At 36.2% G+C, this 24,792-nt stretch overlaps 2 protein-coding genes across 5 annotated transcripts in view; one reads left to right on the top strand and one right to left on the bottom strand.

Annotated features, from left to right (window-relative positions):
- Window positions 1–19,557, top strand: part of LOC128862371 (EGFR adapter protein) — a 108,789-nt gene extending 89,232 nt beyond the window's left edge. For all 3 annotated transcript variants that reach the window (XM_054100949.1, XM_054100950.1, XM_054100951.1), the window contains exons 4-6: window positions 9,262–9,547; window positions 9,610–9,890; window positions 10,002–19,557. In XM_054100949.1, the coding sequence (XP_053956924.1) occupies window positions 9,262–9,547; window positions 9,610–9,890; window positions 10,002–10,229 (795 nt within the window). In that variant the 3' untranslated portion in view covers window positions 10,230–19,557. The remainder of the gene's footprint in view (window positions 1–9,261; window positions 9,548–9,609; window positions 9,891–10,001) is intronic.
- A 3,442-nt stretch (window positions 19,558–22,999) lies between these two features.
- LOC128862369 (terpene synthase) overlaps window positions 23,000–24,792 on the bottom strand; it is a 28,127-nt gene continuing 26,334 nt past the window's right edge. For both annotated transcript variants that reach the window (XM_054100946.1, XM_054100945.1), the window contains exon 7: window positions 23,000–24,377. In XM_054100946.1, coding sequence (XP_053956921.1) covers window positions 24,252–24,377 — 126 coding nt within the window. In that variant the 3' untranslated portion in view covers window positions 23,000–24,251. The remainder of the gene's footprint in view (window positions 24,378–24,792) is intronic.

Genomic DNA, 24,792 nt, shown 5'->3' with positions numbered 1-24,792 from the left:
TGTGAAGCTTTGATAGTGAAAAGGATTAAAATCATCTCAATATGCCGAGTTTTAGTACTTTTCTTCCATGACTTTGTTCTTGTTTCATTTTATTTGTATTTTCTGTATTGTTCCTTTTAAAGTATTTTCATGTCTTATTTACCGCTTGGCAAGGTTGTATGCCGTCTGAAATAAAACAGCTGCTGGTAAGTCCTATGCCATCTACGGTACTAAAAGATGTGTATAAGAGTTTGCACTTGCCCAAATATGTGTCTTTTACAGGGTCTTCCATATAGTGGTTTATTCTTTTTTTAGTATTTTATTTTATATTAACTCGAAAGATCTAATATACATATGTATATTTAACTGGCGCGTACACCACTTTTGGATGTTTGGCCGACCTCCTCCTCCTATTTGTGGAGTGCGTCTTTATGTTGTTCCATAAATGGAGGGACCTACAGTTTCAAGCTGACTCCGAACGGCAGGTATTTTTTTATGAGGAGGATTTTCATGGCAGAAATACACTCGGAGGTTGGCCATTGCCTGCCGAGGGGCGACTGCTATTAAAAAAAATGTTCTCTTCATTTTGATGTTTCACCGAGATTCGAACCTGCGTTCTCCCTGAATTCCGAATGGTAGTCGCCCACGGCGACCGGCCGAAAGAGGTAATATTGCCATTATTTATGAAACTTGATTTCATTCACGTGGTTGCCTCGACTGATTGTTCGCAGTTTTCCAAGACTTCGATGACGGTTTGCAGCTCTATTTCATGAATGGTTTGTTCGATATGCACCTTAAGAACCCGAATCGTAAGTGAATTGGTCGAGCATCGGTTGTTCTTCTTTTTGATTGGCGCGATAACCGCTTAACCGATTTTTGTGGAGTTTATCAAAGCGCGCCAGTCGTTTCTCTCTCATGCTAACCGGCGCCAGTTGGAAATACCAAGTGAAACCAAGTCCTTCTTCACCTGATCTTCTCAATGCAGAGGAGGCTTTCCTCTTCCTTCATAGCGCCTCATAAAGGGGTCTTACCGCGTCAAATCGCAGCACCAAGGTCGTCAATTGTGGTGGTCAATTGACATCACCTAAACGGTTGATAACACTATTACCGAGCTTGGCGTTGAAAAGAACCACAAGCGTGTGGTATGTGTGGCATGGTGTGCCATCCTGCTAAAGTCACGGATCTTCTAGTTCGTGGCCTCAAAAATTAACGAATGATGCCACCGCTCCAAAATCTACAGTAAACTCTCACTTTCTGAGGTTGCATTGGCTTCCAATCCACAAATGTGACAGGTTTTCTTATTAACATAACCGCTGAGATGAAAATAGGCTTCTTCAGAAAAGATGATTTTCACTTCTATTTAATAAAACTACTGCACAATAACGCATTTGAAAAAAAGTTTGCTATATTTTCCAACGTTGTTCAAGCGTTATGCGATATATGGACAACCCTGTACATAAATAGTTACCCGGCAGTAAAAAAAATGTAAACAGTCTGTTAAAGAACTAGTTCCGTACTGTCAGTTTCCATTTTTTTTTTTTGCAAAGCCTTTATAGAGTAAGAATTGAAATAGTTTTTTGTCTAGGATAGTGCCCGTAAAGAGGACACAGCTACACCTGCGTGTCAATATCTCTCCACAATCTAGTACTCGCCCCGAAGAACTGCCTATTACCTGATGGGACTAGTTAGCTCAAAAGCTCCTAATTATTGTTCGAGTCTTAGATCATTATGGATATGTTTTAAATGAGCACAAATTCCTTTCTCCATTTAGGAGTTGGAACAGTTACACCAATTGTTTGGTTTATGCTCAGAATGCTGTAAACTTAATGTCATTCCCTTAAAAACGGAACTGCTTATATACTTCTAAACAGGGCGGTAAATTCCTAGCTTCAGCCCTTTTTCACTAAACTGGCAGTATCTCAATCATGAATTGATCATACTTACCCTTAAGTTTAACTGGAGTATGAAATAGGATCTGCATCCGAAACTCGAATATTTCTTACCACTATACATTTATTTATGCCTACAATAATGTGGGCACTATAAAGGTCAGCTTGCGTTGCGATCACTGGAGTGATCCGATATGTTCAGTGATATTCTTCGATAAAGTCGTTGCCCACTAGAGAGGCGTGGCATGAAATTTAATTACTGAATGCTTCGGAGCATCTATCTTCACAAAAGATACCAATATTTCTGCGAGTTGAGAACAGGAGTCTACTTGGCGGAAATTCATTTCAGTTGGTTTAGCCCAGCGCCTCACCGCCGTCGATTTAAAGAATTTTCTATAATAAATTGTCCACAGTTGAATTAATAATTGAAAACACTTTCCTCAACATTGTTAATCGAAGGCAATCGTTACTTCTTAGACCAGCCTTGTGTAAATGTAGATGGTTGAAAGTACATTTTGAGTGCGGTTAGAACGAAAAACAGTACCGTACCCTGAGAAGCTAGTTCGGCACTAATTTGAAACTAGTTCGGCTTACTGTAGGTTAGCAATGTACACACATACATATGTACTGTTTCTCAGACAGTTGAACAAGCTTGCATTCACTTTGCAAACTTATATTAAACCATCTTAGGATTTTGTGTTCTTAGCCCGAAAACTCAGTCGACCTTCAACTGCAGTCATTGAACGTTTGGCATTGTTCCTTTTACTCTTTTGCGTGCACTCACATACTCATACATGCATGTATTTGTATATGGACTAGTGTGAATTTATCTCAAGTGTGCTACCTCGTTCTCATTGTTTGCATTGTGTTTTTTTATTGCCATTGTCTTCAAATTCGTATCCGTTTTCTGTTTGGGCAACTTAGCTTTCTTAAATAGAAGGATAAGAATGGATTTTTAGATTTTTTTTATTGGAATATAAATTGGTGTAAAGTTCATAGTTCCAAATACACGCTTAACTAATCAACGATCAAATTCTCGTAAACGCCGATATGCCGTTTGGAGGCGCCAGAAAACTATGGATGCTTCCATTCATATTCAAAACGTATATCACAAATTGAATTAAAAGTTCTGCTTTAAAATAATATGTGAAGGGTTTTCCAATAAGAAGTGTTATTTTGATATTCAAAGAAAATGCTATTTTTTAATACAAAGAATCGGATGTTTATTTCATTATAAAGGGGAAGGTATGCCGTTAATAGTTGAAAATAACATCAGGCAAATGACCACCACGACCACGCTTACAGGACAATATCCTTTTCATGAAATTTTCCATAACCGTATTGCAAAATGGCTGCCCTATGTCCTCAATAGCCTTACGAATTCCATATTTGTGGACTTGAATCGACCCTGAGCTGTTGGCGTAGACCTTCTCTTTCAACCCCAAAGAAAAAAGTCACAAGGTGTTAAATCACAAGATCTCGGTGGCCAATTGTGATCACCTCTTCGAGAGATAACACGGTCCGGAAACTTTTCACGTAAAAGATCAATGGTTTCGTTGCTTGTGTGGCACGTAGCGCCGTATTGTTGAAAATAAATATCGTCCAGATCAATACCACCCACTTCCGACCATAGCACCTGTAACACCTGTTATTGGAAAACCCTTTATGTAGATACCTACACAGAAAAAAATAAATAAAAAAAATAAATAAACAACAGACAATGGCAAATGTTCGAAAACATTTTTTGTAAGAAAAATCTTCTCTTCGCGCCGTTGCATTCGATATTTTTATGGAAACGTTTGGTATTTTTAGCATAAATTTATATATAACATTTTCGCCTACGAGCTTTATTTATTTTTTTTTCAGTGAGTGGAAAAATGCATTTCATCCAAATGGTGGACTTAACTCGTGTAAATTTTCGAATGATAACTTATTACGATTTCGACGGCGATTATTGGGACAGGAGTGCATTGGTAGACTTATTTCGACTTTTGACGATTAAGAACCCCATTTAGCCACTAGGGTTCTCCTTTTCGCCAAGCAAGTGGTGAATAGATGAAGCTACTGGTATAATTAAACAAGTCTTGGCAGTGCTGGAATAGAACTATCTGAAATTACATTTGTTTGTAAAATAGTGAGTTATATCAGTTTTATGACGTATAACCATACCCGCTAGCGGCGAATCTTGCTCGATAACTTTGTTATTGATTTCGTGTCAAGTGAGCCGAACAGAGAGATAGCGAGCAGAGAAGTGGCGAATAGAAGAGTACTACTGTGAAACGCTGGTACAACGAGTTTCAATGTCGCCATCGATTCTTGCGATCGAATGCATTTCGTGAAGGCCATAAACAATGGATACTGTGCATCACATGATAGCGCAAGATCGTCATGTGAAAAATCGAGAGATAGAGGCAACCTTGGAAATTATTAGGGCCAGCATACATTCAATATTGCGTGAACATTTCGGTACTGAATTCTGAGTGGTCCACATCAAGAAGATTTGTTCTCGTTGAATACCACATAATTTGACAATTGCACAAAAAGGGCTTGTGTTGATTGGTGTAAAGAAATGTCGAAGATATTCTGTCGCAGGGATTCAAAGCAGTTTTATGACTTCGCAACAGGTGACGAAACATTGATCTATAGATATGAGCCGGAAACAAAACAGCAATCGACAGTATGCGTGCGCCAAGACGAGCTCAATCTAGCAAAAGTTGTTCGCGCAAGAAACATCTCACAGCAAGTGAGTGTTTTTTTTTCGGACTATCTGTCGCAACTGTACCATTATGGAAACTAAAGCAGTGAATTCTAAGTGGTACCAACCATTTGAAGACGAATCATCGGTTCACACAAGAAAGTGAGCGCTCAATATATCATTCCTCTTACAGCCCTGGCTACACACCTTACAATTTCAATTGGATAGTCACGTCGCGATCGATAACATTTCAGACCTCATTATAAAAAAGTTAGGATTGACGGAACTGGTTTCCAATGAGCCCACCTTCCCATGGATGGATGGTGTGTCCAGAGGAGGCTTAGAAAAACACAGTACCAGCATGAAAAAGCTCCTCATAAAATACCATCTGCCGGAATCGGCTTAAAACTGTAGGTCCTTCCATTTGTGGAACAACAACGAGACGCGCGCTACAAATAGGAGGAGGATCTCGGGCAAACACCTAACAGAATTGCATGTGCGAATTATTTATTTCTTTTTAACAAAATAGTTTCATATTGGCGAAGCTCCGCAACTTCGCAAACGGTTTTAAATTTAATAATTAATTCTCAAAATAAAATCTGGGATTAAGAGAAATGATTTCTTTTTTTAATATTAGACTTGGCAATTTCCGAAAATAACTTTTATTTGCACCATTCTTTACTTTCAAATATTAATTAAAATTTATTTTTTAACCGTTCGCAGTTTCTTTCCATTTAAGTAAGAAAATACTTTTTTGCAACCATTTTTACCAAAAATTATTTAATATTTTCCACATTATTCACCCTCTCAAATACCACCTTTTGTAAGGGAGTGTCAAAAGTCGAATGCCACTAGTGAGCAAACCTTTAATAATTGAATCATGACGATGTTCACTTTCCGAAGCCTTGATAAAATTTCGATCTCTAATATTATTTATTTAATGCCTACTCGATGGTTGTCGTTCACGCAACTGCTATATCTTCCCAAAATTCAATTTAATCAAATACAGAAAATTAATTCCTCTACTAACACTTTTGGACACTTTAATTTATTAATTCCTACGTTTATTAAAAGTTTAGTAGGTCAATTGAGCGCTTCAAAATTTAAGCTGAAATCATTTTTCATTACAATTATCAACTTTTAAAAGCTTCATAATCGCATGCACATACTTTTGCAAACTCACCCACAATCGAAAACCTAAAAGTTTCATTAATTTCGGTACCGAACTCATTATTTCACTACGTAAGTGTATAAATCCAAGACGATGGAAAAACGCGCAGTAGATTCATTTCGGTGCGAAAGTTTTGTGCGTTTGTGGTAAACCACGAATTTGACACTCCAAAACTTTTGCAATTTTGCAGGTGAATTACGTAAAACTTTTGCGGCTGCAGATGCAAAGTACTTAAAACCATCGAGCTGCTATTTGCATTTAAAATTAGAAATCGAACTACTTGTAGTTTGGTGGCATTAATTTTTCATTTGTATGCATATATTATTTATTTAATCAGAAACTGTCATGGAAACGTGAGAGCAACAGCAATTTAAATGAATGAAAATAATCTGAGTAGTTGAAAAATTCCTCATGGTGCATCCTCATAGCTATATTTGTTGAAACGCTGGCATAGCTATACAGCGGACTGTTTGTTGCCTAAATAAAATGTAGGTAGCAGTTAACGCTGAATTAATGAATGGATTTGATTAAAAATAGGTGTGATTTTGCAAACGTGGTTGTCCCTTTGTACAGGATGCGCCATCTTTTAAGTCGGTATGAAAACATTGAATAACTTAAAGAAAAAACTGATTTGTATAAATGAAGTATTTTTATTTGGTTTGGTTATTTACAATTTATTAAAACTATTTTATGAATACATTATCAATTAAGTGGCCACCTTTATTAACATTCACAAACTGCGATCTTTTTTCTGCGCTTGTCAAGCATTCGGGCTTTATAGCGTCGATTTCGATTGTTTCGGGTGTTTGGCCGAGCTCCTCCTCCTATTTGTAACGTGCGTTTTGATGTTGTTCCACAAATGGAGGAACCTACAGTTTCAAGCCGATTCCGAACGACAGATAATTTTTATGAGGAGCTTTTTCATGGCAGAGATACACTCGGAGGCTTGCCATTGCCTGTCGAAAAACTTTTTCTTAATTTTGGTGTTTCACCTTTTCTAGACCTGAAAAGGATATAAGGCTTAGTAAAGCTGAGTAGAAGGAGTATATATTTATTTACTACTCTGTCATACCTCCTCAATATACCTGAGAAAACTGTCAACAATATAATTTTTGTCATTCCCTGCATCTCTCCGCATCTATAACACAAATATTCATATTGCACTCACATGGATTCTTTTCTATGATTGATCCTTCAAGTTTTCAGGATGCCTTAAGTTAATATTATTATTATTAGGCTACTGCGCACTGCGACCAAAAGAGTTTTATTGTGCAAAGCCTCCCTTAAAATTGTTTAGTACATTCTGAGGTTCATTATTCCATAATTTATAGGGGTACACGGAAATACCACCAAAGTGGTAATGGCTACACTGCCTAGTGCAGGACATTTACAAAGAATGTTTTCTGTATTTTCAATATCCATTTCATAGAATCGGTAGGTCTCAGGGAGGCCAATTTTGTTCAAGTGGTATCTCAGGCCACAGTGGCCTGTAAAGTAACCAGTTAAAAGTCTTAAGTCTACTTTGCTGAGTGAAAATAGGTTAGGTTATGTTGGACTTGGTTCATTCTGTAAACCGCACAAAGACCAGAAATTGATTCATAGTAATACCAAATGCTTGTATGGAGAAGTTAATAACTTTATATTTTGTCTTTAATACACAGCTTAGATAATTGAAATAGGCTGCTAATTTTTTGATCTACCAGGCTTTCTAAGGTTGAAAATGCGCAGTTTATTGAAGTTTTGATAAATGTAGGGCAGTGGCAGAGTAGGTACTCCAGATCTCTTCTCGCATTAACTTCATATACTGTCATACTGTGCACGTACCGTTCCACAATAGCTTCATTTTGGCCGTATACGATGGAGTAAGACAATGTTTCGTCAGTATCCCCACTACAAGTGTCCACTGTTTCCTGGGAAAAGATAAAATATAGCATAGTTTGTACACTTCACATCGTGCCTACGTAGAACGATTTACACTATACGGCATCAGGTGGTTCTTTCCCATCTCGAGTTCACTTCTTCAATCATCACTGCATCTATACTCGTATTCAGTCGTTGTTTGCAGAGAGGTGGTTGTGTACCAGCCATGAAAGCTGCAGGAAGATTTGCGCCTGCTTTATCTAGTATGTATATATATCTACTTTTTCGTTTTCCTCAATTCTCTTATGTCCTGCGACCAGTAGATGGTGGCTTGTTTCTCAGTTCCCATCCATCCTACTCAGGTACTGTCGTACGCAGTGCAAGTTTGTCATTACAGCTGCTATTGCTGTGATGGCTGGTAGTTGTCAATATATAATATGTAGAGGCTTATTTGAGAGCTCGGAGAAAAACTTAGTCTGAGCCAATAAATGTTTACTGTATGCCGCATATGTGGAACAACATCAAGACGCACGCCACAAATAGGAGGAGGAAATAATAGTAATTGATCGGATATAAGCTCAGAACGTTTCGTTAACGTGTAAGCGACTAATATCGCTATGTTAGTTTAGGTTAGCCAAGTTACTTGTCCCTCCAGTGAGACATTTTGCAAATTTCCCAGGTCTTGAAAGAAATAATCGCCAAGATATTTGGTACGGTTTCTTTGAAGTGCAGAACATTCACAGAGGATGTGTTGTACCGACTCAATTCCTTTTTCATCTCGACAACTCCTGCAGATGTCAGTGTGAGGTACATTCATTATACTGGCTAAGGTGCCAATAGTGCAGTGACCTTTACAACACCTGTGAGGACGCTGGTAGTTGATCTGTTGAATCCAAGCAGACATTTTGTACTTTTAAGACTCACCTATGGAGTCCCTTGAGTTAGTAGTCAGAGACCATCTTCTATTGGTTTCCGTGATTACGCTAAGGTCATAAGTCCTCATTAAAAGCTTTCTTCGTCCTTTCCTCGATGTACTTTTTGCAAGAAATCTTTGAGTCCAGAATTATGGCAAGGGTTAGTGGTACTCCATCTATAGAGGGTAACTGAAAACTCGGTATCTACTATCTTATATGGCTACGTAAATTAAAGCAAACCTTATTTTGGAGATTTTATTATCGTTCGGGCTTTCACAATTGAATGCGCTGCTCTTCATATTTATGATTTTTTTAAAATTCAAAAATGAAAATATTCACCAATTTATTCAAAAACTAGTCATTTTGGGTTTGTTTCTTTCCAAGCTGACATCACCGGAACCATTCGATTCTGTCACATTCTGGAAAAACTGAGTAACGGTACTTTGTATTCTCTCCATAGTGGTCGAAGTTGACTTTGAGCCAAATTTGAGATAAGGATAACTTATTTCCACTTGCGAGCATTTTTCCCCTAAAACACTAGATTTCGAAGAATTAATTCTTTTGACTGTATGATAGTCTACAGCCCTATCCCTTCTTACCGCAGCCAACCGCACTTATCTCTGCCGTTACAAATGGTTATTATGCCGGCCCTCTGTATTAATATATTTTAACTTGCTGCTATTATCTCTATTGCTATCACTTTTTATTTAAAATCTTTTTTTTTTGTTACTCTTTCCCTTTTCATGCTTTCAGGTGAAGCGACTCACAATGGGTATGGGTTTATTGCGCGGCACCGAAGACAGTCGCCCGCTAGTGCACACAGCCTCATCGTCTCTCAATTCAGGCTCGTCACAAACCATTTCCGACGGCTATGTGAACGAAGCTATATGCGAACCGGAGAAAATGATAACCAACAAATTCGGCGATTCTTGTAGACAATCGTTGACCGCATTGCCAACACTTCATGCGGCTCATATCGGCTTACAAGATCACACTGAATTTAGCTACAAGAAAAAGTATCTACGAGAAACATGTAGTGGTATGCAAAAGTATATATATTTTTTGCAAAAATCGTAGTAAAACTACTTTGTTTTCATATAGCCAATTCCAGCCCAAAGATGTTTGCGCCTAGCGCGCCGCTACGCCTCGACAATCTCAGTTTGGCGGAACAACACGAACTGAAAGGTGCCGCATGGTTTCAAGCCGGTATACCCCGTGAGATCTCACTCGAGGTATTGTCGCGTCAAAGCCCAGGTGCCTTCTTGGTGCGTCAGAGTAGCACAAAGCCCGGTTGTTTTGCATTATCGTTACGCGTGCCACCGCCCGCGCCAAAAGTGGCACACTACCTGATATTACGTACACCGCGCGGCTACAAAATCAAGGTTAGCTATATGACGAAATTCGATACATGCGTCAGTGATTGAGTAAAATAAAAATTGAAGAAGAAGAAATTGAAAGATAATTGCAATTTATTCTAATTTATGCTTTTGCAGGGTTTCACCAAGGAGTTCACCTCATTGCGAGCGCTTATCACACATCATTCGGTGATGCCAGAGCTGCTGCCAGTACCCTTGACATTGCCACGCCCCACAAATATAGGCGCAGGAGCACCAGGAAGTCGGCATGGCTCAAGAGGCAGTGAATTGGATGGCTGTGATGATTTTGATACTTATGGATCGCTAAATGATTTTCGCAAAATGATGGCCGACCTGAATGTATGACTTTGGAGTGGTACAGGGAATGAGTTGACTGAAATGAGAAGAGCCCAAACACAGGGCGATGCAGGGGTAAGATCAGTAGCAGCAGCAGCAGCCACAGCAACAACAGCAGCAACAGGAGCATCAGCAGCAACATCAGCATCAACAGTAAAGTCACCAAGAAGTTGACAAGTATTCGACTGTTTAAAATTGTTTCGGTGTGAACGAAGTTATTGAGCAGTGCTGGTCATAAGACAAATAACGGCAACGGCTGGAAATGTAACAGCAGACAAATGAGACTCAACCTTTAAGCAACAGTCAAGCAAATGAGACTTGATGACAGCGGCGACAAAAACAGCAACAAAAACTTTGCAAGAAACAACTGCATCAAGGAGCCACCAACACCACTAACCACAGTAAAAACCTAAAACAACAACTGCAGTAAAGTCAATGGCAGTCATAGCACCATGAGTAAGGGAGTTACAGCGCAATGAAGCAAACAAACAACAAAAACAAAACCAGCAATAAAAAAACATACCTAATTAAGGCTATAATAGTAGATTTCGCACCAATAGCATTGGCAATGGCAATGGCCATGACAGTGATACGGATACTAGTAACTGGCATACCTCCTCAAATAAACATTTCTGGCAACCTTGCAAACGTGATAACCACATTGAATGGTTAAAATGCTGTTTTGTTAATTAACACTGACAAGTGATACAGAGAGGTGGATAACAACAAAATTAACGAAAACTACAGTTTCCAGTAATCAGCCAACATGCACCCACATACGTTTTGTATGTTTTACTCTGGAATACTTTGGGGTATGCAACACTCACTGCTCAGCCTTAGTGACTTGTTGAAGTTCAAGCAGATGCATGAGGATATTGCAAATAAATAGCAATTTTGCAATACTGATACATACCTTATCTGCAGCAGTAGTATGTATGTATGTATGGGGTGAAAGGCTGACTGGCTATGACTTTAGTGGTTTTTGTTGATTAAGCTCAGTAATTTTTTAACTAGGCAACAAGTTCATGAGGAGGGTGCGTGCAAATTTGTGACTAATGAAAATAACAGGAAGCCTAGTGATTTTTGTCCAATAGTTACTTACGAAATAGTAAATGGAAATGTGCATATGTATGTGTGTGTGTAAATACATATCGCTCAACTGCTGAAAGAGTATGTAATTAAAAAATAATTGTAATACGCAGAAATTACCACCATCTCTAATTTTATGCCGTACAAACAGTCCATAGCGGCATCTACTAACAGTGTATCATTAATTAGGTTGGTTTTGTAAGTGACGTCATCGGCAGTTCCCAGGTTCGAAACTTGTGAAAATACTGAAATTATTTTTCTAATAGCGGTCAGCCCTTCGAGAGGCTATAACAAATCTCCGCGTATATTCCATAAAATAACCATCTACTTATACCATTCGGAGGCGACATAAAGCTGTAGGTCTCTCCATCAGGCATATGAAGGCTATAAGCCGTCTACAGGGTGTGCCATATTTTATGTCGGTATGAAAACATTGAATAACTTTGAAAAAAAAAGAACTGTTTTGTATAAGTGACCACCTCTATTAGCAATCACAAACTGCGTCTTTTTTCTGCGTTTGTCAAGCATTTCGGGTTTTATAGCATCGATTTCGGCACGAATGTTTGCCTTAATAGTCTGCGTCTTGCTGGCGTAAACCTTACTCTTTAGATAACCCCACAAAAAGAAGTCCGGGTGGGCGGGGGAAGTCAGGTGATATGGGGGGCCAGTCGATGTCACCTCTTTTTGACACTAGACGTCCCGGGAATTTTCGTTGCAGAAATTCAATTATTGCATTCGCAGTGTGGCATGGCGCACCGTCTTCCCTCACTGCTTCAACAAGTTCATTGGAACATCTTGATCGTTGATGAACGGTATGTTCACGATCTCCTGCTGTATCATGCTCAAAAAAATTCGACACCAAACGACGAATTGTAATATCAGACGGTGCCTGTTTACCGCGATACTTTTTGCGATATGCGCGTTGAGTTGGAATAATAGATCGACTATTTTCTATGTATAGCATCACTATTTCAGCGCGTTGTTTCGAGGTAAAGCGATCCGTGGTAAAAATTGTACTAAATTGACGTATCGAAAATATGTATGTTGAAGTCAATCGGTTGGTAAATGACAAAGTTATTCAGCGTTTACATACCAATTACTCCCTGTTGTATGAAGTGTTTGACTCAAAAGTCTGTGCTTGTCGTCAGTTCGTCGCCTTCTATGCTGATGCATCGGTTTAGTCTCCCAATCAATATGGTGGAGTCGCGTGATGATCTTACCTGCGAACGATTGGGCTTCCTCCCACTTGCTACTGGTTGCGCACATAGTCGGTGTCCCCATAATTTCTCACTAATCACTCATCAACGCGTGGTATGAGTTTGAAGGTCCAACGCCCGCTTTGTCACTGATTCCACCGCTGCTTCCACCGGCCTGTTCTCAGCAATCGCTCAGCTGCTTTTGGCACTGTTTTTTACAGGGCGCTTTGCCTGTATGTTAGCCCTGACATATAGAGGGCGTGACATCTGGCATATAGACCAAAATGAGAAAACCAATGTATGTACTTCTAAAAACAACCAAGCTGGGGAATTGCAAATTGGCACGAATGCAAAAATTGTACGTACCATACTTATGAGGAAAAGTGGCAGGTATTGGAAAAGACGGTGTTACACCTCACATACAAAATAAAACCTTCATATTGCTTTTTTCTAGAATCGCTTATACTAAGATACTGAAATTTCATACAGTTACATAAATTTCAAATGCCGTACTTGAAGCGAAAAACATTAGGTATTGGAAGTTACAAGGATTTGCGATCGATTTACTTCGCCATCAAATCAATAGACATATTTGACATGAAATATATTATATTATTAGATGATGTGTTATGTAAACAATTTTTATGAAATGGCAGTTAAAAACACACACACCGCACGACAAAATTATAAGACCAAATTGATCATAATCTACTAAAGCATAATAGAAAAATGTCCCAAAATTGTTTCATTGATTGCATGTTTCATGCGGTATTTCATAGCGGAAGTTATTCCACTTTAATTGCTGGTAACGCTAGTATTTTGTTCTGTGCAAAACGAAATAATTATAAGACCAAGAGCGTTTGCTTTTAACATAAAAGTGTAAGTTATTTTGACCGCTTTATCTCGTTCTCATATCTATGAGGTTGTTTTGATTTAGAAACAATAAATATGCCGCGCCGAAAAGCTTTGTCTGAATTTGAGGAGGTACAAATTCTAGCATGGGGAGAGAGTGGCCTTACAATACGAGAGATAACTTCAAAATTAAAAAAATGCAACAATGGGGTTTTACATTACTTCAATTTGAAAGAAAAGTAGGATGTACCAAGAAAAGTGGTGGAAAACCAAACTTATCGGTAGAGATGTTCGGGAAATCACATCAAATCAAATAGCCCTGCTGAAATTAAACACACCCTTAATCTGGAAGTTACTACCCCAAGTGCAACCATTTTTGTAAGCGGATTATAGTCAGGCCAGATTGACATTTGCAGGAAAGCCGCACTTCTCGGACGATTATTGGGGAAAGTAATTTTTTCCGATGAAAAAAATTCAATCTAGACGAACCAGATGATTCCCAAATGTATTTTCATGATAGACGTAAGAAAAAGGAGGAGAGAATGGCTCCTAATTTCGGTGTGGATTCTGTCATAGCTTGGATGTGTCAAAGGTAAAACTTCTATATTTATCATATCCACAAAAATGAATAGTGTAGGAACTTCCAGATGCAATACTTATTACTTTTTTTATAATAATTTCGATAAGAAGTGGATTTTCCAGCATGGCAAAGAGTTTTTGGCAACGAAAAAGAGACCAATTTTAGAATGGCCTGCCCACAGCCCTAACCTTAACCCAATCAGAAATGTATGCGCAATACTCTCTCAAACAATTTTCAAAAATAGAAAACAGTTTGAGAGCGCTAAAAGCCACAGAAGTGCGATTAATGTCGTATGGACAAAAATTTGTGAAAATATTATAAAAAACTCAATCAAATAGATGCCTCGACGACTTCAGCAAGTTATAATCAACGAAGGATCCAACTACTAAACTTCAAATTATAAACTAAACCCAAGAATTCTCCTTATTTATTTTAAATATAATAGCATTGGTCTTATACTTTTTTCGTTCTATAGATTTTACTTTTTTCAATAGTTAATTTAAGTTTCGTGAAATGTGTGCTTATTTCTGGATATTTTTAAAACATTTATCATTAAAAGTTTAAATTTTAAAAGCATAAATTGTTGGCCCTAAACTGTTAATAAAAATATAAGAAATTTGGTAGGTCTTATAATTTGCTCGTGTGGTGTACTTCCATTTCCTTATAAGCTTCGGCTGACTACGTGAATTCGGAAATAATCACTGAGATGTTTTTGAGTAGAAATTAAAAGCGAGTAATAGCTGCCGTATGTTAATCACTAAAATGTCCATCATTTACAGTCTCCATCATTCATTTATTGAGTTGAAATTTAACTAAATAATTCGATAGTATTTTAATTCAAAAATGTCTACATGCAATACTAAATTAATATTAAAGCTCATTAAATCATAGAAACGCGCATATTTTTCAATGATATGCAGTTAATCAACAGCAATTATTAGGCAAATGTTATGTGTTCAACTAAAAATAGCTAAAACCTTATGTACATGAATATAATCGGATATGTGCTCTTAAAAAATTTACAATTAAAATATTCTTATGTATGTGACAATGTATACGAAAAACAGTTCATATTGCTGTATGAAGTTAAATGAAACGAATTTAAAATTGAGCAAAAAAGCAATTTTCTAAGTATGATAGTATAAATTACCGAAAGTAAAAACATTCCCACGAATGACTGAAGCTTTACTCGACCAAGATTTATTGTAAAAAAAGACATAATATAAAACTAAAACTAAAAAATTATTTCATGGTAGCAGGAAAGGGGAGCTAAATGTACAGTGAGCGGAATTGCTATATGGGACAAACCAATTTCATTTTTCTTCTAAAATAGCTGCATAATATTTTCTTGAGTTACCTTCTAATATATATAAAAATGTGGGTACGAACTAGCAGTTTTTTTATAGTTATTTTGTCTTTTGCCTCAGGTTCCGTTACGTTTGCGCGTTGCAAAAAGTTCGCAAATAGCGCTAACAGTAAATCGAAATAAAAATGTCAGCCACAACTTTTTGAAAAATCCTGATGGATATGGAAAAATTAAAAGAACTGATTCAAAGCCTAAGACTGATGACAGGTGTAAGGGAGAGATGAGATGTTACTAAAAGAAGAATACATCCACTTTTGAGTGCAGATTCGAGTTTAAAATATAATATCAAAATAGACAGGCTAAACCGCAGCTTACAACACGCTACAAAGAACTTGACTTGAATTCGCTTTAATCATAAATTCTGTGATGATGAATGGCGAGCCATAATTTTTAGCGATGAATAAACATTTAATCTCGACCAACCTGATGATTCCCACAAGAATTGGAGAGATATTCGCGAGCTACGACAAACGCGTCACTCCCGAAACTTCTATGGTGGGTCTCTTATGACATGGGTAGTTTTAGCTACCATGGAACTACCCCTATTTGTTTAATCTCGCCTCAAATGAACGCAGAAAAATACGTAGAAGTTTTACCGAAGAATTTCACTTTAGGTCTTGAACCTACATATAAACATGACAGTACTCCAATCTACAGCGCTAAGCATATAAAGAAGTTTTTCGCATCGAAAAATATGCATGCGCTAAAGTGGCCCGCAGTTAGTTCAGATAGAACTCCAATGAAGCAACTCTGGAGCTATGAGATCATTCCAGCAGAGGCACTGAATTTCATGCTCTAGCAACTCATCAGATTTTACTACCTAGACTTCAGAATAGAGTTTAAGGTAAAGTTCCCTACGCAAAAGGAATGGGATTTGAGTTAAATAGCCAAAGAGAATGCCCTTTACACTGACGGATCCAGGCAATGCGAAGAGAAACTTTAGCGCTCAAGACAGACATCACTCTCATTTGGGTTCCTGGCCATAGGAGCATAGAAGGAAATGAAAAATTTGATGAACTGGCAAGATAGGATGCCCCATCCTGTAACGAATCCGAAGAGGTAGAAATAGGCTTTCGCCAAGGTATGCGCAAAAGGGAGATCTTCTCGCTATTCCAGAAGCAGTCCGTAGACAGGACTAACCTGATAACGGATACCTGCAAAATAACTAAACAATCGTTGCGCAGAATTGACGAGTTATTAAATAAACCACGAGCAAACATATTCAGAATTATGTCAACAGTAACCGGCCACTGGCCTTTAAGAGAGCATGCCAGAAAGATATGGTGACCATACAACATAGACGTAAAGCCTGCAGTAAAGAAGGATCTAAACAAACAGTCTTTTACTGTCTGTGTGAGTACCCAAGTCTAACTGCTCTATGATATAGAATGCTAGGAGAATTCTCGATGGTTAATTTGAACGAAATTGCAGAAAAGCAAATAGACGGCATAGGCAGATTTATAGTAAAATCAAGATGGTTCGACTAATAAAAAATAGTGGTTCTATAAGTGGTATAACAAATTAGCATCTTTTGTGCTAATTGGGTCTGGGCTGTGACACTCAGACAACACCTACACTACCACCACTAGGAATGGGCAAAAATTGTCCTTAGTGTCCTTCAGTCTCACCCGCAAATGCAATGCCACGGCGACTAGTATCAGTTACAAAAAACAGAGAACATAATTATTATTTTCTTTGGTTTAATATTAGGTTTATCCCATATACCTATTTTCAAATTTGCAAGAGTGTAAATTTTTACAATAAAAGGCTGAAACAAATACTTTAACATGCTTTTTACCTGATTTTCTTTTCTTCCCTTATGCTGAAAGGTAAAAAGATTTAATATCTGAATATTTTATTACAAAAAAAAAACATTCTTCAGTGTCCCATATGGCTATTTCGCTTAGTGTATGTGCATATTTATGAACGTATTTAACCAGTTAATTGTAACCGAAAATCGAACGATGACGAGTATGGTCGTCAAGAAGTGCATGACACAGATGGATTTATTTTATAAAATAGCCAATTTTACCACTAATATTTATTTATCTGACTTATGTTAATTAACCAAAACTACAAAGTTCAAACGGCTTCCTATTTCCTCCTCTGATATTCCACAAAGCATTTGTAGCCAGATCGTCCATCTCACCATCGTCGTTGTTCTCAGTGTCAGTTATATCAGAACCCATTAGAATTTCAGGATCGCTCTCTGCATCAGCAATGTTTTCAGAGGATGATGAAAATGCTTGTAAACGACTTCTCTGCATTGTAGCGAATGAAATCGGAATTGCTCATTTTGAGAATAAAAAAATTAAAACTAAAAAAATAGTAATTTACAAATATTTTCTGGAAAACTTTATAATATTTACGTGAGTTTCACTGAACTCACTTGATGGGTACCACTGGCACGTGGATCAGTGAACATTGATACTCACTCTTTTGGTACACTTTGTACTCACTTGATAACAGGTCTGTTCACGTAAAAATGATTCCCTTAATTTCCAATTTCTCTCTCAAAGAGAAAAATATTAAAAAAAGTACATAAACGCAAGACCAGTAACAATTTGCAAGTTTTACGAACAGCTAATTAAATTATTGGCAGGAAAAATTACAAAAATTAAAAAAAAATTGACTTGATCTACCTCGTATTAAATAAAAAAAAATTAAGCAAATAAAATGCACAATAACGGGCTTCGGAATCACATAATTTCATTTTGTCCACAATAATTTGTACCATTTCAGCATCGCTGTCAGATGAAGCAGATTCCATTAGCAATTGCAATTCGCAAATTTGAATTCGTGTTTATTTTTCCTTTGCGATTAGCTGTTTCACTTGCAAATTCTTACAAGTAAAAATGTATCCAGTAAAAACTTGCAACTTCTCCTCGAAATGAAAGGTCATTTTGCTCTCTCATTTTCCTCTATTTTCCAAGTTTTTTGGGTACAGTAACACCAAAACTTGATAATTTGTAATTGATATAAACTATTTTATTCATGAACAGACCTAATAACTGTTCACCAAATATCAATGAATCGCTGATATAATTAATCGCTTATTCGGTATGCGAAGTTATACGAGTACGCTGTTTCTGCCGTTGTATGCGGGAAAGCATGAGTTTAGAACACATTTTTCATATTTTTAATTTTTTTTGTTTTATTGCGGCCTGGTTTCGAATTATTCTAAGCATCTGGAAATTTACGAATATGTTTAATTTTTGTATTTAAATGCCACCTTATTTATTGCCACCTTTCCATACTCGTCCAACACAGTTAACTGGTTAAAAAATTTGTATAATATTTTCTATGCCCTGCATGTACTTGACCACTTTGCTGCTGCGTACAGATCTGTGGAAATTTCCTTAGATTGTTTTACCTAACATAAGTATCAGCTTGTAGCAAAAAATACTGTTGGATTTGTCAAAAATCCTCGCAAGTGTATGTTTTTATAAGTGAACTATTATACAATAAATTTTCGTTGGAATGGCTAAGTTTGAAACAGTTAGTTCTGCCAAAGTTGTACTGTTTGTAACTTTGAGATGTATACATGCATACATATGTATGAATATATCTTTGCTGCGCTACGATATTACTTATTTATTTGTAAATTGTGTATTCTCAAATTTATGTGTAAGTATATACCAATAGATAATATTAATGTTATCTAATTTATGTGCATATATGTATGTGTGTGCTATCCACAATAAAAACAATTTAATTATAAAGGCTTCTAAAGCAACAGCATACAAGTTTATCTGAAAAAAAATATATACTAAGGCCTACCTAACTAAAATATAAACACGTATTTAAAGCTTAGCATATAAAAATGAGAGATGTTCGCAAAGCGTACAGTCCCAGAAGAACCTTAAATGGACTTAAAAATATAAAATAAACGAAAGTAAGCATTTTTGTACTTGTAGCATATAAATAAATTACAAAATCAAATTCGCTTTAAATTATGCAACTAAATTAAGAGTAAAATATAAATGAGATAGAGAAAATTCTTAATTGATCAAATCGCAATGTTCGCAGTAATTAAAAATTATTTATGTGTATTTTTTGTTGTTTTTATAGTTATTTATAAATATGTAATATATAAATATATAAATGTTCGCAAAATTATAATTTATAATTAAAAAACATTGTTTCAAGTAAGTGTATTCAAAATTTTATGTACTAAAAATGTGTATGCTCAGTGCGGTACATAGTAGATAGAAATTAGATATACAAAACGTAATTGAATATTTTAAATACATAAGTAATACAAAATACATGAAAAGCGTATGCTCTTATTTATTGGCATTTTTTATAGTGAAGCAGATTATTTAACGACATTCAAAAATTAGCATAACAATTAAAATCACCCAAATTGCTAACTAACTGCGGTTAAAAATTCGAGTATTTTATATATCAGACGCGCAAACTCTGATATATCGCAAAAACACAAAAAATATGTATACAATTTTGTAAGTATATAAACCAAAAAAAATGTACCAACTTCTCAGTTTCTATTCAAAAGTTTTATGAGTCTTAACCCTGCTACTACGTTAGGGTCTTTTGATGACCCAAATTGCATATAACATCACCGTATTTCTAACTGGTGGAATATATTTGAAAGTTCTTTCTACTCAGTGCATCAATTGTTGAAATATATTGAATTCAATTAGTTTTATCACCATTTTAGGCTTAGAAAATTGTTTATTGCTAGTGCTTACGCATATCATGCTCGGGTCATTTTATGACCCCTATCATATTTCTAAAACGAATAGTAAATATATAATGTAATATCCCCTGTTGCAGAGTCATCGTCTGGAACACCTCTCTGTTGTGAATGCTAGAATGCGTTTACAGTTATAATTTTTGTATTCAATAACAACGAAACCAAATACTTTCAGTTCTGTGCTAAATATTGTAGTGATCAGTTGCTATTGTAAATCTAAGTTTATAGACGATAGATTTTGATAAAACATGGAATCTAGACATACTGTAAGTATATATAATCTACATATTTTTTCTAAATTCATACTAGTATTTATACGGTAAAATTCGTTGTTGTATTTTCTTGGCCATAATGTCAGCGTGGACAAATGACTGAGCATGACATTGGTGCATTCTTGAGTGACCTTGAAGACGATGCAAGTGATGATTGTGATGCTAATTTTGTACTTGAGGAAGACGAATGTTTATCTTCAGAACAATCCATTTCCAGTGGCACAGAAGCCTTCATTTCATTGACCGTAACTAATAGCCCAGAAGTTTTTGATAAAGATCGGATGATAAAGTGGACAACAATACCTACTTTGCAATGTCTAAGTCGTGCAGCAAGTGAAAATATTCTTCACGGAAAACCTGGAGTGACTTCTTATGTTATTCATCGTATTTCAAAAATTCGTGATACTTTTGATGTATACCTTACAGAAGCTATGAAAAGAGATATAATTCACTACAGCAATTTGCAAGGAAGTGCTGTTTTCGAAAATTTTCAAGCTATAGATGCTACTGAGTTCGATGCCTACCTGGGACTTCTTATACTTATTGGTATTTATTTACAATATATTTTTCCTATTAGAATTGTATAACGGACATATTATTTTATTCTTTTAGGAGTCTACCGGTCATACCGTGAAAGTCTTAACTCCCTGTGGGACGAGTTTCATGGACGTCCGTTTTTGAGAGCAATCATGTCTTTGGAGCGATTTAGCAATATGTTGACCGTCACACCGACACACAACCACTCTAACGACGACATATTGCATTGATCACAAGCCTTAAAAATATTTTTGAACTGTACAAATTTAAATTTTCTCAATAAAAAAGTGTGGGTTAAAATAAGACCCGAACATAACATGTGTATTCTTTTTCTAACATAGTAGCAGGGTTAATGCAATTTTCCATTTCGATACCGATGTAAAAATTTTGGCAGAAATTCCGAGCCGCCATAACGAACAAAATAAATTCGACTTGCGAAAGTAACGCGAAAATTGATGCTATTTAATGCAATATTCCCTTTGAAAATTTTTACCGAAATTGCGAGTCGCCAGAACGAAAATATTCGATTCAACTTGCGAAAGAAATGCGAGAACCAGTTAAAAAGGTAGAAGAACTCTAAGTGTTTTCATCTGAATCGGGAAAGGGAAGACAGAACCGGTTTCAGCTGTCCCTTTCTCTGACATTGGTGTCCCCTTGACCATTGTTAAAGGGAAACTACACAATTTCTTTCTAAAAAAAGGCAAGACAAGGTCTGTTTCTGTTGTGGTTGTTGTTGTTGTAGCAGCATAAACATTCCCCATACATATGTATATGGGTAATGCTGCTGAAGTGACAGTCCTTGTCCGGATACAAATCCGGGTCATTCCGGTAACGTAGAACCGACTGTCGTAGGAACCATGGAGGTCTGTCTCATCGTGTGCTATTTCGAAAACACTATGGCCTCAATACGATATAAACAAAACGCTTAAGGTGATGGGAATCCGCCGCCATTCAATTTCCAAACTCATTGCGGTGCTCACTGGTCACTGGGTGATCGGTAGTCATCCGGAGAAGCTTGGAATTCCGTACAACCTCTATTGCAAAAGCTACGGGGATCCTGCAGAGAAAGAGACAGTTGAACACTTTATTTGCAAATGTCCGGCTCTGGCGGCTAGGCGCTTGAGACTCCTTACCGTGCCCTTTGGGAATGGCTTAAAGAAATTCTCCCGTCTAGATCCCTTTTCTCTCCTCCACTACATCAACAGCACTGGATGGCTATAGACGGTTTTCTCTTCCCTAAATTTTTTCGCAGGTAGTGGTCCACATTATGGTATCAAAACGGCACGTAAGTGCTGCTTGTAGTGCACCTCGGGTAATCTTGCCATCTAACCTACCTACCTACCTACCTACCTACCTACCTACCTACCTGAATCGAAAAATAGAATAGCTTAAGAATTCATACTCGTATTAACAAAAGTTCATTTACATAAATACCCTTAACTCACTATAAATCAGAGTATTCTATTATTAAGCAAGCGAAAACAAGTCAAGAAAGTTTGATCAGAAATCCTCAGATACACCTCAGATACAAGTTCTATAACTCCCTCAATTTTCCTCTGATTTGCTTGAAATTTTCACACAAAATTACGGAAGCGTTAATCGTTTTACAATACCAAAAAACACAAAAATCGGGTTCGAAATAAGAATAGGACAAATTAGCCTATAGCATCAGTAGTATCTAACATAGTTGCTCTAGCTGAATTATTTCAGGCAAAGTTCTGTAACTCCTTCAGTTTTCCTTAAAATTTTGACACGAAGTTACGGAAGCGGAATTCCTTCAGGCAAAGTTCTGTAACCCCTTCAGTTTTCCTTAAAATTGTGAGACGAAGTTACGGAAGCAGAAAAAAAGTTACGGCAGCGTAACATTTTTAAGTATATACAAATATTTAGAATTTTTTAGAATTTCGTGCTTAAAATCTAAGAAGAAAAAAACCTCGTCATTAAAATTAAATTTACACTCCTTTATTCGTTTTTATTTATTTATTTAAATTTTTATTTCATAAATTCTTTGTAGCAAGTATTTAATACTTATATGAATAAAAATATATTTATGTAATAATTAATATATATCTGTGTATACTTATATACTTTAGGTGGTGCAATGTGCAATAAACCGCAGTGCATTTCATTTGAAAAAAGTTAACATTCTCCAGCCGTGCATCCATATATATATATTTTTTTTAATATTGCGAATACATACAAATTTGTTTTTGTTATTTAAAATACTTCTTATACATTTTACAAACATTTTTCGCAAGACTTCACTTGTAACTGCTGTTGGGATGGGTTGCCTGAAGTCTACAAAATCTCATCAAATCATTAACTAAACATTTTATACAAAAACTAAATTAAATAGTATAAATAGTAGCCAAGAAATGACTGAAGCGAAATAAATATAAAATATTTTTACCGGAAACTAAATATGGTATATTTTGTATGCTTCAGGCATAGCCACTAGTGTACGTGTGATTGAGTAAGTGTGTATGTTATGTGTATGTATGTATGTATGTATGTATGTATGTATGTATGTTTGTATTTCTAACACGATTATTGCTGCGATAACAATATATTTTTCATAAACCTGCGAATTTATGACAAGTGTTATTAAAATTTTTAATAACATTTCTTTTGAAAAGTTGATTTAAAAAATTGCTTAGTCATAATACAAAACATCGATTTAGAATAATAAGTACACGCATTCTTAAGTGAAAATTGGAATTATTTTGCTTATAATCATCACGATATTAACAAGTACCAATAAATATTACCACAAGATATCAATATCGAATCAAATTGCTTATTTAAATGTGTTGATAACTTTTTTTACACAGCGAAAAAAGGTTATGATTTATGTTTATAAATGTATACTTCAAGTCAACTACCGGAATACTCGAATCGTACATATTTTTTATCCATAACTTAAAGCTTATGTTTGGTTCAGAACTTAACACTATAGGCTACCAATAAGGGAAATCATTGTATCTTACAAATAATCAAAAAAGGATAGTTTCAAAAATAATTCCATTTTGTTTAATTTTAGTTAATTATTCCAAAAGAAAACTTTATCTTCTCAAAATCAATCAATTTTCCTTCTTATTCATTTACATGGACATACAACATGCGGTATGTTGACTCGAGCACTTGACGTATGTATCTTTGTATATACGAGTAATTTTGTAAATATATATTCTAGGCGCTTGAGTGCATTTTACGTACTTTTCATCCTCATTTTATGTGTATATAGTAATTAAATATGTAACAAAATGTAAGATTCACACGTTAATAAGCGCTTGTAGAATAGTTTAAAAAATATTTAGTTTTTGCAAAAAAAGTTCTATCATTTTCAAGTCACTCTTAGCAGCAAAAGAGGCTGACGAATCAATTGTATTAATTCAAAATTCCCTCTTTTGCCTCTTTGGTTGTTAATTACTGTTGTGGTTGCTCGGTGATGCGACATCATTATGATTAACGTGATTATCATTAGCTTTCCATGACAGCAACTTGTTGAGCAAAACATCCATGTATGGATTGCCACCCAAACGAGCGACCTGTAAGCGGGAGTGTAATTAAGTCGGTAATACATTTTTATAAAAAAAAAAATATTTTTGCGCACTCTTAGCAAAACTAAAAATCCACTTATCACTTTCTACCTGTCAATCATAAATATGCCCGAGTTTTGATGCAATGATAGCTGTAGATTTTGCAATGAACTAAATGAAGAGAGGGAAACTCTTGAACACATTTTATGATCTTGCCCTGCATTAGCTAGAATCCGAATGAAATGCTTAGGAGCTCTACAACATTAGAGCTCGCAGACTTATTACAAGAAGCCTACTACAAGGAAACGTAAGGGTCAAGCTCCATCTGGTACCACTAAGGACCAATAGGTCTATGTGATGGCTTTCAGCCAGCCAGGTCAACCTAACCTAATCTTTAATGCAACATTTAAATCATCATCACATC

The sequence above is a fragment of the Anastrepha ludens genome, chromosome 4 (genome assembly GCF_028408465.1).
Source record: "Anastrepha ludens isolate Willacy chromosome 4, idAnaLude1.1, whole genome shotgun sequence".
In the NCBI taxonomy this organism is placed as follows: Eukaryota; Metazoa; Arthropoda; class Insecta; order Diptera; family Tephritidae; genus Anastrepha; species Anastrepha ludens.
Note: the sequence above shows the minus strand (reverse complement) of the source record. Positions and strands in the feature narration are given on the sequence as shown.